At 39.1% G+C, this 13,750-nt stretch overlaps 2 protein-coding genes across 3 annotated transcripts; one reads left to right on the top strand and one right to left on the bottom strand.

Moving 5' to 3' along the window:
• Positions 1-4,445: 4,445 nt before the first annotated feature.
• LOC147850372 (pentatricopeptide repeat-containing protein At2g03380, mitochondrial-like) lies at positions 4,446-8,203 on the bottom strand. Of its 2 annotated transcripts, none has more exons than XM_087336571.1 (2): positions 7,894-8,203; positions 4,446-7,820 (listed from the first exon to the last, which is right to left on the bottom strand). In XM_087336571.1, exons 1-2 carry the CDS (start codon positions 8,186-8,188, stop codon positions 4,489-4,491), a joined length of 3,627 nt encoding a protein of 1,208 aa, XP_087192697.1. In that variant the 5' UTR covers positions 8,189-8,203; the 3' UTR covers positions 4,446-4,488. The 2 variants fall into 2 exon arrangements, with proteins under 2 accessions (XP_087192697.1, XP_087192698.1); XM_087336572.1 differs by having other exon boundaries at positions 4,446-7,778.
• A 2,237-nt stretch (positions 8,204-10,440) lies between these two features.
• Positions 10,441-12,816, top strand: LOC147850371 (pentatricopeptide repeat-containing protein At4g13650-like). Its single transcript, XM_087336778.1, has one exon. The coding sequence runs from the start codon at positions 10,441-10,443 to the stop codon at positions 12,814-12,816; it is 2,376 nt and encodes a 791-aa protein (XP_087192904.1).
• The last annotated feature ends 934 nt before the right edge of the window (positions 12,817-13,750 follow it).

Here is a 13,750-nt window from a genome sequence, read left to right as displayed (position 1 = left end):
TTATTTGATTCGGGAAGCTCACACAATTTTGTGAATGATCGTTTGGTTCAGATATGGGGAATCCAACCCACCGTAAGTGATCACACCTACACGGTGCACTTGGCTGATGGAAGAGTACAATACATCAACGGGGCGATTCATTCATTAGGAATTTCTATTGATACTTATATAGAGGAAGTAGACTTCCATGTAATGAATCTTTGTACCACCGATGTAATACTGGGTTATCCCTGGTTTTATAATAAAAACTCTTCTTTATTTATTGATTGGGTTCGTCATTCCATTTCTTTTGTACTGAACGATTGTACGCATTTTATTCAATGTGTAAAAAAACAATCCCTCTCGATTGTTTCCTCGTGTCCATCAATATCCGAGTTGTCTTGTTCTACGTTATTTTATTGTGTACTTGATCCGGACATTCACGTTTACAATATCGATAATGTCCCGATTCAATTAACATATTTTGAACAACAACAACTTGATGAAATCTTAAATGATTTTCATGATGTTTTTCCAAGTGAACTACCTGATGGGTTACCTCCTAAACGTAATATAGACCATCGTATAGATATTGTACCTGGGGTTGCACCAATAAGTATACCTCCGTATCGCTTAAGTCGATCCGAAGAAGATGAGGTATCTAAGCAACTCAAGGACTATTTACGAATGGGTTATATACGTTATAGTAAATCTCCATGGGGTGCACCAGTTCTCTTGGTTAAAAAGAAAGAGGGCACATGGCGTATGTGTATTAATTACCGACGCTTGAATAAAGTGACGATCAAGAATTCGTATCCATTGCCCCGGGCTGACGATCTAATTGACCGTCTCCAGGGAGCTCGGTATTTTACGAAACTTGATCTCCGTACTGGCTACCATCAAATAAGAATAAGTGAGGACGATGTTCCTAAAACGGCATTTCGTACGCGCTATGGCCATTATGAGTTTTTGGTTATGCCTTTTGGTTTGACCAATGCTCCGGCTACTTTTCAACAAGAAATGAATGACATTTTCCGAGAACAACTTGGAAAATTTGTCGTTATTTTCTTGGATGATATTTTAGTTTATAGCCGTACATTACAAGAACATGCTAGACATGTCCGCTTTGTTTTACAAACATTGCGTGACAAACAGTTTTATGCGAAGATCTCAAAATGTGAGTTCTTCAAGAAATCAATTACTTATCTAGGACATCTCATAACCGAACGAGGAGTTGAAATTGATCCTTCTCGCATTGAGAAAATCAAGCTTTGGCCCACTCTTCGGAATATTCGAGAAGTTCGATCATTCCTTGGTTTTGTGGGGTTTTTGCGAAAGTCTCTTCGTAATTACTCCCAATTGACGACGCCGTTTACTGATCTTTTAAAAGGTCAAACGCGTAAGTCTATAAAACCTATTGTGTGGAATGCTACACTAGACCTTGCATTTAAGGAACTCAAGGACCTAGTTTGCAAGGCTCCTTCACTTCTTTTACCTGATCCTTCAAAACCTTTTGAGGTTGAAACCGATGCAAGCGATTATGCTATAGGTGCTGTCTTGTATCAAGATGGTAAACCAATAGCATTCGAGAGTAAGAAACTTGATTCTGCTCAATGTCGGTATACAGTTCAAGAAAAGGAATTATTTGCAGTTATACATGCGCTCAAAACATGGCGCCATTATCTTTATGGAAATCACTTTGTGGTAACTACGGACCACGAGTCCTTGAAATATTTTTGTGACCAACAAGACCTGAAAGGTCGTAAGGCACGATGGGCTGATCTCATCCAGGACTTTGATTTTTCCATACGATATCGTAAAGGTTCCATGAACACTGTCGCTGATGCACTAAGTCGCATCCGTGAAGTTAACACGCTTAGCTTCACTGAAATATCATCAGATCTTTATGATCACCTTCGAGGAAAGTATCCTGATGACAGTTATTTCGCAAAATACTGGGCAAGAGTTGAGTCTGGAACAGACACCACCACATCCTCGAAGGAATACTTCCACATTGCTAACGGTTTGCTCTACCGTAATGGGAAGGTTTGTGTTCCAGATTTACCCGAGGTCAAAAAGAGGATTCTTTTTGAATGCCATGATGTACCCTCAGCAGGGCACCCTGGAATACATCGTACACTCGTTCTCATCTCCACTCAATTTTATTGGCCTAAGATGCGTCCTGACATACATAGCTATGTGACTAAATGTCACCAGTGTCAGGTTAACAAAGCCGAGCGACTTAAAGTCGCAGGACTTTTACATCCCCTGGACATTCCCAATAATAAGTGGGAAAGTATATCCATGGATTTTATTGTTAGCCTTCCTCGCACCCAAAAAGGTCATGATGCCATCTGGGTTGTCGTTGATCGACTAACTAAAATGGCCAGATTTATTGCTACTAAAACCACGGTAACAGCTCCTGAATTGGCTTACCAATTCGTTGACGAATTGTTTCGTTTTTATGGGTTACCGATGGATATCGTGAGTGATCGAGATCCAAAGTTTACTAGTGACTTCTGGACACAAGTCTTTAAGAAGTTAGAAACTACGTTGAGCATGAGCTCCACGGATCATCCTCAATCCGATGGACAGACAGAACGAGTAAATCAAATTATTGAGGACATGCTTCGAGCATACGTTGGTGCAAAACCAACAAAATGGGAACGTTATCTCCCAATTTTGGAGTTTGCTTATAACAGCTCCAAGCATACGTCGACGGGATATAGTCCTTTTATGTTGATGTATGGTTTTCAGCCACGAGCCCCGATTGATGTTAATATACATCATGATGAGTTGCGAAGTACGCAAAACTTTCTTCGGGATATGCAAGATATGTTGCATATTGCACGAGATAATATAAAAACAGCTCAAGATAGAGCGCGTTTTTATGCCGATCATCATAGGCAACCTCGTGTATTCAACCCTGGACAGAAGGTATTTTTACGTGTACCTCACAATTCTAAGACATTGTCTACGGGTAAGTGCGCTAAGTTAGCCCCACGGTTTTGTGGACCTTTTACAGTCCTCAAACGCATTGGGTCATCAGCCTATCGTCTTGCTCTTCCTGATGGTGTCGGAATTCATCCAGTCTTTCATGTGAGTCGTCTAAAAGAACTTCTAGGTTCTGGCGACAATACAGTTACGACTGAAACTCTGGTTACTTCTGAAGAATTATCTTCTAAACCACATGTACCAGAAAGAATTCTCGATGTTAAAACAAAAAAATTACGTACTAAAGAAATCCGAGAATTCAAAATAAAATGGATGGATAAATCAATAAAAGATGCCACATGGGAACGCGAAAATACTCTTAGAACTAACTTCCCTAACTTTCCATTGCAAGAGTGCAATGTTTTAAAGAGGGGGAGTATGTTACGGGCATGACCATATAATATCCCGTGGTAAGAATTTACCGTAGTAATCTATACACGTGGATAAGTGTGAGGGTTAAATGAGAGTGTAAAGAAGGGGAGGATTACTTTTAATCCTCGGGATTGAGACAACCCATTAGGTCAAGTGTGAACTTGCCTGGGGGCCTTGGGTTTCGCTATAAATAAGAGGCCTAGCTACCCTCATTTGATGATCTTTTTTACTACATCGAGACTCTGCTCGTGTGGTGGGTCAACTCTTGTAGCGAGCGCGCCAGCACCAGGTACGACTCGACGCCACGGCGGTGGTATGGGACGCCGATCGAGGCTCGAGTCCGTCTCGATCCCTTCGCTCGGGGGTGGTCGGGTGGATCGGCACCCTTCTTTCTCTTTCTCCTTTCTATCTATCTTTCATTATCCTTATCTTAAGCTTACATTAGTATCTAGATCTATAATACACTAAGGATAAAGTGGCAAGATGATAAAATGTGAAAATTGGAATGTTACTTTGCATATATTATCCAACAATATTGGCCCCAATACAAGGAGAAAATGTCAAAACATAACAAATCACATTTCGCTACCCCCCATGAGCCTTGGCTCTTGAAGATCCTTAACACTTCTTTAAACTTTTTCTCACACAAGTTGGGTGTTGAGGCAACAACATGAAGATATGCAAGGTATACAATGAGAACTAGTGAAAGACGAATATCACTCACTTATCACATGCTTAGCACATAAGGTTACTAAGGAGAAATACGATGACTTTTTACACAAGCATGATAATGCGAGTGTCATACTCAAACTTCTACCAAGAAGGGAGAGCACATGTGCATGCATTGTTTTCACATCGAGAGTTTTTACTATAGAGTAGTAATCCCCCTTGTTAGGAAGTCGTCCCATATAAGATGACATGTTGATTTGGTCCCATTGGTCAAATATAGCCTCATCTTTATTCTATTCTATTCCAAATATATGTGGGCCCTTCACATGATAAATTTAGCATTTCAGTATGCCATGGAAAAAGAATGGGAAGGAACATTTTGGAAAACCAAGGAATGCATTTGAAAAGAGTTCAACCAACAAAACTTATGTTAAAAAAGGGTGTGCCATTCCTATGGCCTAAGATCATTATGGGCTATATGACTGGATGGGCTAATCCATGACCACATAAAGCAAGCACATAAAAACAAAAGGCAACTAAGCAAGCTAACCCACACACAATATCAAAAATATAAATTGCTTCTGTTTTCAGAGAAGAAGTTAAACAAGTGCAAACAGGGGAACATTCTTGAAAGTTCAATAAATTATGAAAACACATTTTCTGGTCTTTACATGACCAAATGCTAGTTCTACAAGGTTGGGCATATGAATCTTCATTGTAATGGATTGCAATCTTGTTGCTAAGGTCATTAATATCATCACGAACACTCTGTACAGGCATGAAACTTTCCGCTTTGAGTTTTTCACATCCATCTTGTTGCCCAAGGCAATGCAATGGCGTATCATGTTGAGAAAGACAATTTCTCTTCTTGAAAAAACCATTGTCTTTCCATGCTGAATAATGTAGCTTATCCTTCAGAATTTCAGAATCAGAATGCATGCTTGTAAGGAGAACATATCCCGAGGTGTCATCTGGATCCAATCTAAGGATATGTTGAAGGCAAAGATTTGCAAGATCTTTGTTGCCATATGTTTTGCAGCTATTGAGCAATGCTGTCCACATAAGAACATCTTCTTCAACTGGCATTGTCTGAATCACATCTGCAGCCATTTCCAAACAGCCAACACGTCCAAGAAGATCAGCGAGACATCCATATTGTTCAACACTTGGAGCTATATTATACATAAATTTGAAACAATTTAGTCCATCTTCTATTAAACCGATTTGTCGGCATGCCCCAAGGAGGCTAGTTAAGATCGCATCATCAGCATCAAAGCCCTCAAGTTGTTTCTGATCCACTAACTTTTTGAATAGTTCTCTGTGATTATCATTCAAGAGTGCTGCTGCCATCATGATACCCCAACTCATTACATCTCGAGAGAGCATTCGATCAAATAAATGGAATGATTCCTCTATGCTTCCACACTTTGCATACATGTCGAGAATAGAATTGACAATGCACATATCTGAATCTAACCCACATTTGACAATATGACAATGCAACATCTGACCCTGTTTGAAGACACCTTTATCACCACATGCTTTCAAAACCCATAAGAGTGTAGATTCTGTCGGTAAAAGGTGATATTCTTTCATTGCTTCATAGAGTGTTAGAGCACAATCTTCATGCCCATGCTTTGCACAAGCTGCAATCATTACACCCCATGAAACTTCATCTGGAGACTCTAGTTTATCAAAGACTCTTTGTGCATCATGAAATTGCCCACACTTTGCATACATGCAAATCAGGGCAGATCCAACTAGCTCATTTAATTCCCATCCACAAGTAAGTATCTCATAATGCAACATCATCCCATTCTCGAGATCATTTACACTCCCACATGCCTTCAAGATACAGGAGTGAACTACAGCGTCTGCTTTTATATCTCCTTGTTGCATTCTTTCAAATAGCTTCAGACCACAAAGACCTTGACCAGTCTGTACATATGCCATGATAATTGTTGCCCATGACACAACATCATGGATAATTTTCTGGTCAAATATTCTATTTGCCTCTTTAAGGCATTCACACTTGGCATACATGTCCATAATGGTGTTCTCAAGGACACTATCACACATTAGTCCATTTCTGATCATTTGATCATACAACATGTGACCTTCCTCGACAGCTTTCATTTGACCACATGCCCTTAACATGTAAGAAAATATGGGTTTATCTGGTATTACATCAGAATGCACTAACTTTTCATAAAGTTGTAGCGCTAAATATTCATTTCTATGTTTTACATATCCAGCCAGCATGGCACCCCATGCTATTACATCTGGAGATGTAATATTCTTGAACACTTCCCATGCTTCACCGAGCATTCCACAATCACTATACATGCCTACAAGGATACTTCCTATTGCGAGATCCAGATCTAATCCACTTCCAACAATTTGAACATGTAACTGCCTTCCCTTACCTATGGATCCTGTCTTGCCACATGCTTTCAAAAGGCACAAAAACAAAACCCTGTCTACAATTATCATATCATCTTGCTGCAAAGAATCAAAGAGCTCCATGGCAACAGAAGACTGATCTATTTTACAGTATCCTTGAATAATTGACGTCCATATTTCTACATCTCTATTAGGAAGCCTACTGTAAAACTTCCTAGCATCTTCCAAATTTCCACATTCTATATACATGTTTATAAGGTTCTTTATAATGACCCAATCAAGATCAAGATTCTGATGGACTATTTGTTGGTGTATCAAAAAACCATTCAAGATAGAACCAAGGTTACTACATATTTGTAGCATGCATACCATAATTACTTTGTCTGGCCTGATACCCTCCTCTTGCATTTTCTCATATAAAAATAACACAAAGCGATCATGTCCTTGTTGAGCCAAACATGTTATTAATCCTCCCCATGATAAAATATTCCGTTCAGGTAGCCGATAGAACACATTGCATGCTGCTTCCATACACAGACATGCCCCATAAAAGGTAAGAAGAGCACTTCCAACTACTACATTTTTCTCAAGCCCTCTTCTAACAATTTGATCGTGTATCCACATCCCATCATTGATACTATGACATGCTTTCAAGACAGAAGAAAATAAGTATTTGTCAGGAACTATACCTTCCTTTAGCAAACAAGCATAGCTTTGCAATGCCATAACACCCATGTCAGAGGCAGTGTAACCCGATATGAGAGCTGACCAGGCTACCAAATCTCGACTCGGCATTCGATCAAACATTCTTTGAGCTACTACCATGTCTCCACACTTAGCATACATGTCAATAAGGGTGCTTCCAATAAATACATTTGAGTCAAATCCACTTCTCATTATCTTATCATGTATCAACCATCCTTCTACTAATGCTCCTTCCTTACTACAAGCTTTCACTATACTTGCAAATAACATTCCATGAGGCTGATTTTCTTCATATGTTTGCATCATGGTGAAAAGCTCGAGTGCATGAAAAGAATCTTCACAAGATGCATATCCAGAGATCAATGCACTCCAAGAAACTACACTTTTGGTCGACATATGCGAAAAGACACAGCTTGCCTCTTCCAGCTTACCACATTTAGCATAGAAATCAATCACACTGTTCATAAGAGCAACATCTGAATCAAGCCCACTTCGAATGATTGAATCATGGATGCTTCCCCCCTGGCTGTGATCAAGCAGCTTTGTACATGATTTTAAAGTGCATAGATATGTGAACTTATCTGGAATGAATCCCTTTTCCAGCATACTCTCATATAGAAGAATAGCCTTCCTTCCATGCCCAAGATTCACATGCGCTGTGATGATAGCATTCCATGTATACACAGATGGATGAAGAACTTCATCAAACACTCGATTTGCTTCTTGCAAAAGACTAAATGAAGACAACATACGAATGAGATGATCAGATACCTGTGGTAGGAGATGAATGATACCATTTCTGAGGATGAAAGAGTGAAGTTTTCTGGCAGAAGCCATGTCTTGGAGCTTCGCACAAGAATCGATAAGATGAGTGAAGACATGGACATTTGGCTTTACCGTTGCTGATTCGAGGGCTTCTATGGTTTCGGACAAGGTCTGGTGTTCTCTGAAGAATGCGAATTTTCCATGGCTCCTCTGCATGATTACAGATCGACAGTGTTTTGTCAAGATGGAAGAAGAAGAAGATGAAGAAGAAGAAGAAGAAGAGGTATGGACATTTTGACATGCATTAGTAATTACAAGGATTCGAGCACTGGTCGATTGAATTTCATGATGCCATACATACATATATGAAGTCTCTTTCAATGGGGTCTTTCTATTGGGAAGAAATGAATCATTAGTAAAGACTATAAATCTGGCAAACTTAGTGTAGTTAGAGTGTATTCGTCGAGAGCTTTCCAATGACATATGACATGGGGGGTCCTTCGTATCGAGACCTAGCAGATGCTACAATAATGTTTCTGGGTATTTGTCCCTAATGGAAAGAAAGCTTGTCGAGACAACATATGTAATTGGATCTTCGTCGGTTCAAGATAATGTTAGATAGATAATTGAGTACGAGGACACTCTCTCTCTATGTACGTTCAATCAGGAAGCCAATCCCTAGTTAACTCAAAACTTGTCTGATCTTTGCTCTATAACGAAGCAAGTTTTTTTGAGGGCTTTGCGTTGATATATGACACGAGTTTCATATGTGGTGAGCCAATCTAAACATAAATCTCGAAATTTAAAACGTCACCATGTAAAATATATGCAACGCCCGACCTTCATCCCAAGAACCCATGTTTCCAATGAAATATATTGTCATCAACACCTGGATCCGACCATTTGGCAGGATGACAAGATGTTTGTCGGAATACTAGATGATAAATTGTGTTCGTTGGGAAGTGTAGGGTTAGCAGTTATTATGATATGAAGGCTACATCTAGATCAAAAAGTGAATTCATTAGATTGGATAGTCTTAAACTATTCATACAACGTAAATAGAACGATATAAAAACAATTGTGTTCGTAAGTAGGTCCCTCTTGTCAAAAGATCCAATTCACATAATGTATAACGTTAAGAAGCAAACTCTTTTCTACCATTGGCACCAAGGGACTATGCTACATAACCCCCATTATAAAACTTTTGAGTGGTAAAGTTCCACTTGATTATCTTGAATCAGTAAGGGCTACTTTGGTGATTTCACAAAATTAGAGTGCTAATTTTGTAATTCGTCACGCTAGAAGGTAGTCATGAAAACTGGATTCTTTCCACACTAGCTGTGAAAGGAATACTCGCTCCTTTCTACATGCTGATGCATTGCTTTATTGGGTCGTCACTGTATTGCATGAATGAATGGCCATCTAGAGTGGTCTCTATAATCTGGCAGGAATGAATGCCCCCCAAGAGTGGTCTATGTTGAATGAATGACCATCAACAGTGATCTCTATTGTTTTTCATGGACGAATTCCCTTAAATTTTGGTCTATATTTGGGAATAATGAATAACAGTCAAGAATGCCATCTATTGTTTTCCATGAATGAGTGCCTATCAAGAGTGCTCTATCCTATTTGCCATGAATGAATGCCCATCAAGAGTAACCTATGTTATTATCGACAAATGAATGCCCATCAAAAGTGGTGCAGTGCATAATGGCCATCCTCTTGAAGAATGCATGGAGTGACAGTGAAAATGCTCTAGGTTGTTTTAAGAAGATGCATAGTTTTGGCAATGCTTTATGTTTTCTTGCATCCAGGTTAGACTAGGAAAGTTTTTTAATTGAAGCTGGCACTTTCAGATCAATTCGACGAACGCATAGAAAATTTTGCTACTACGAATTTGTCGAAATCTTGATAACTGTAGTTTGTGGTGCAGTTTTTAAGCTACGCCCTACATGTAGTTCCAATGGCCAAAACATGTCGAACACTAAAGCATTCTTCAATGGAGAATGCTGATTGAGAGAAAGTGTTGGTGGTAATGGAGGAGTTAGACTAGTGATATTTCATGTACTTAGCATTACCTTATACGAAAGTTGATATTTTATCATCCTTCGTGTACTCTGGGGTATACACACTATGCTTGAAGGTGCCATAGAAAGTAGTAAATACACACTATCATGAAGATGGGCTTTTGATTGATTTTCATTTGCACTGAAGAAGGCAAAACATGCTCCACATCCATAGGATTGGTTTCATTGTTGTCACTGCGGGTTCTGGATAAATCTCTGAAGCTCGACTCAAAAAAGTTTCTCGTGATCGAGTGTGAAGGAATGGCACCTTATGTGATGTATTTGATTCATGTCTTTGACAAACATGGAACCTTAGAAAGGAAGCAGAAGTTTGAGAAGATACAAGATGTTTGGGTTCCTCAAAAATCTATCACATTTTCTACCTGTTCAATATATCTGTGAAGAAAACCTTTTGGAATCCTCAGGTCACAAAGTGGCTTCATTGTACTATAGACATGATCGACATCTTTAAAGACTATTGATTGACATGATCAGTGAATGTGATCAACGTGTTTCCTGGTGGAATGCGTTGATTGCAGCCTCGGTCAAACATGGGAACAACAAGAAAGCTCTAAGCTATTTTGACAATATGCAGAATTTCTCTGTGTCACCCAATGCTAGCACATTTTCTTGTATGCTGAAAGTTTGTGGCATGCTTCGATCTATAAACAAGGGAAGAGAGATACATGTTGACATTGTTAGAAGAGGGTTATTGGAAAGAGATACAATTCTTGGCAGTGCATTACTTCATATGTATTCTGAATGTGGTTTATTTGGTGAGGCACAAGAAATATTTTCAAAGCTTAGATTTCGAGATACAGGGTTGTGGAATGCTTCGATCGTGAGTTACATTAAACAAGGTGATGATCTAGGAGCAATCAACTGTTTTGATCAAATGCTACTTGAGGGTGTCCCTCCTGATGCTATTACGTTCACATCTGGGCTTAAGACGTGTAGTAGAATTAGAAATGGAGAGAGAGGAAAAGAATTACATATCCAGGTTATAAAGAAGGGGTTGTTGGAGAAAGATCTGGTTCTTAGTAGTGCATTGGTTGATATGTATGCCAAATGTGGTTCTTTAATAGATTCTCAAGAAGTCTTCAACGTGATTCCGCAAAAGAATGTAGGGTTGTGGAACAATCTCATTGCATCTTACATGAAACATGAGCATTATGAAAGGGCATTGGAATTTTTTAAACAAATGCAGCTAGAGGGTATTACTCCTGACACCATCACATATGCATGTAGCTTGAAAGCTTGTAGCAACATTAGCACCATTCAGAAGGGCAGGGAAATACATTGTGCGATCGAAAAGCAATCATTTGTGGACGAAAACTCAGTTATTGGCAACGTATTAATTGATATGTATGCTAAAAACGGTTTCTTAACACAAGCACAAGAACTGTTTGACAAGCATCCAATCCAAACTGTTGGTTTGTGGACTGTATTAATATCTGGATATGTTGAACATGAGCATGACAAGGAAGCATTGATTTGTTTCGAGCATATGCAAATTCATGGTATTTCTCCAGATGCTATAACTTATATTTGCATTCTGAAAGCAGTTCGCAAATTTGGAGCACTAGAAAAAGGCATGCGAATACATGATGAGATTAAAAGAAATGGGCTCAGCAACGATTTGAGTATTGGAAATGCCTTGATTGGTATGTACATGAGATGTAGATTCTTTGTCAGGGCACGAGACGCCTTTGATAACCTTCCATTGCATGATACACTCTCATGGACTTCATTACTTGCAGGGTATGCTGAAAATGGGCATGCTGTGGAAGCACTTATGTGCTTTAAGCAAATGCAGCTTGAGGGTGTTTCTCCAGATATTTTAACATTTGCATGTACCTTGAAAGCTTGTAGTATCATTAAATCCACTAGGAAGGGTAGGGAAATACATGCTATGATTGAAGCAACAAGCTTCCTGAAACAAATTCCAGATACTGGAGCTGGCAATGCCTTGGTTAGCATGTATGTGAAATGGGGAGACCTCAATAATGCAAGTCAGATTTTTAACAATCTTCCAGATCAAAACATCGACATCTGGAATGTGTTGATTACAGGATACATGAAACATGGTGGTGGTCTTGGTGAGGAAATATTGAACATTTTTGGGCAGATGCAAGAAAGAGGAGTATCTCCAGATGTTATCACTTACACATGCATGTTAATAGCTTGTGGTAGGATTGGAGGCATGGGCAAGGGCAAATCAATACATGCTGACATTGAAAGAAAAGGTCTGGTTGAGACAGATTGCATTGTTGGGAATGCTCTGGTTGATATGTATTCAAAATGTGGTTCACTTGCAGATGCACAAATAGTCTTCACTAAGCTACGGATTCGAGATGTGATTGCATGGGATGCACTCATGACAGGATATGCTCAAATGGGAAAACTTAAAGATGTATTGTACATCTTCAAGAAGATGAATGCAGATGGCCACAGACCTAGTGTCATTTCATTTGTTAGCTTGCTTAATGCATGTAGTCACGCGGGAATGGTCTATAGAGCACAGACTTACTTCAATGCTATGATTCAAGAGTTTGGCATCATTCCAACCATGGAGCATTATACATGTATGATCGACCTTCTTGGTCGAGCTGGACAATTAGACCATGCATTGATGGCTATTGAGGATAAGTTTCCATTCCATCCTGATAATGTGACTTGGAGTACTATGTTAAGCGCTTGTCGGAAGTGGGGGAATGTGGACCTTGGGAAACATGCCTTTCAACATGTATTGCAACTTAATGACAAAGAAGATGGGGCTTATACATGCATGTGTAACATCTATATAGATGCCAAAGGAAGTCAGTGCAAGAATGTGGAGGAAGCACATTTATATAGGCTATAGTATGCATATACATGGGGGCAATCCTTGAGGAAAAAAGGTGTCTTCATTCACTAAATGCTCGTGTGAAGTTTTGGAATTGCTCAGTCGAAAAAACATTTATGAAGGTGCCAAAATTGGCATTCTCCATGTATATTAGTGGTATTTACTCATATTTATACCATGAAGTTTGGCTGATTTAGTAAAGAAAAGAGCCCACTTTACATGTCACATGACGTCTTGTGTATAAAGGTCCTCATTATGTATGGTTATGATACTCAGTTAGATGGAAAGAAAGTTTGTGTTTTATGAATATTTTTGCACCTTGGAATAAAAGATACACAAGTGAAAGGGTATAATACACTCAAGGGAGGTACGTTGGTATCAAAAGGCTTGAGAGGGTTTACCGTGCCATATTGCTACTAATGAAGTAGTGGAGATAGCAAGGGTTGTATTACCATCTTGTTTTAATAACAAACATACATGCATTTACCAAGAGAGAGAGAGAGAGAGAGAGATTTTCATTTGAATGTGTAAAGAATCGAGTGTGATTCTATGCAGCGGAATAGATTAGAGATGTGTGTTATATGTGTATGAAAGAGGAGAGAGGAGAGACACAAGATAGATAGGAAAATAGAATACTCAAGATGTATATTGACAAGGAGCAGAGAATAGTAAGTACAAAGGTAATAGCATTATAAGGGAGATTAACCGACACTGAGGGTGTTTTATATAAGTTCACCCTCTCACTAAACCACTCACTCACTCTCTAGCAACTATAGAAGCTCATGTGTCATGGGGAATGTGGAAACTCATTAGTTATGTGTCATAGAATATGATTCTATGACACATAGTTAATGTTAGAAGGTGTCACGGATGAACAATTGGAAGACAAAGAGATGGGTAAGTTGATGAGATAGAGAGATGGATAAGTTGATGACAATGAGTACGAATATCT

This window comes from Azolla caroliniana, unplaced genomic scaffold, assembly GCF_043228905.1.
Source record: "Azolla caroliniana isolate FFs.n. ecotype wild unplaced genomic scaffold, voAzoCaro1.0.p SCAF_21, whole genome shotgun sequence".
NCBI classification, from domain to species: domain Eukaryota; kingdom Viridiplantae; phylum Streptophyta; class Polypodiopsida; order Salviniales; family Salviniaceae; genus Azolla; species Azolla caroliniana.
Note: the sequence above shows the minus strand (reverse complement) of the source record. Positions and strands in the feature narration are given on the sequence as shown.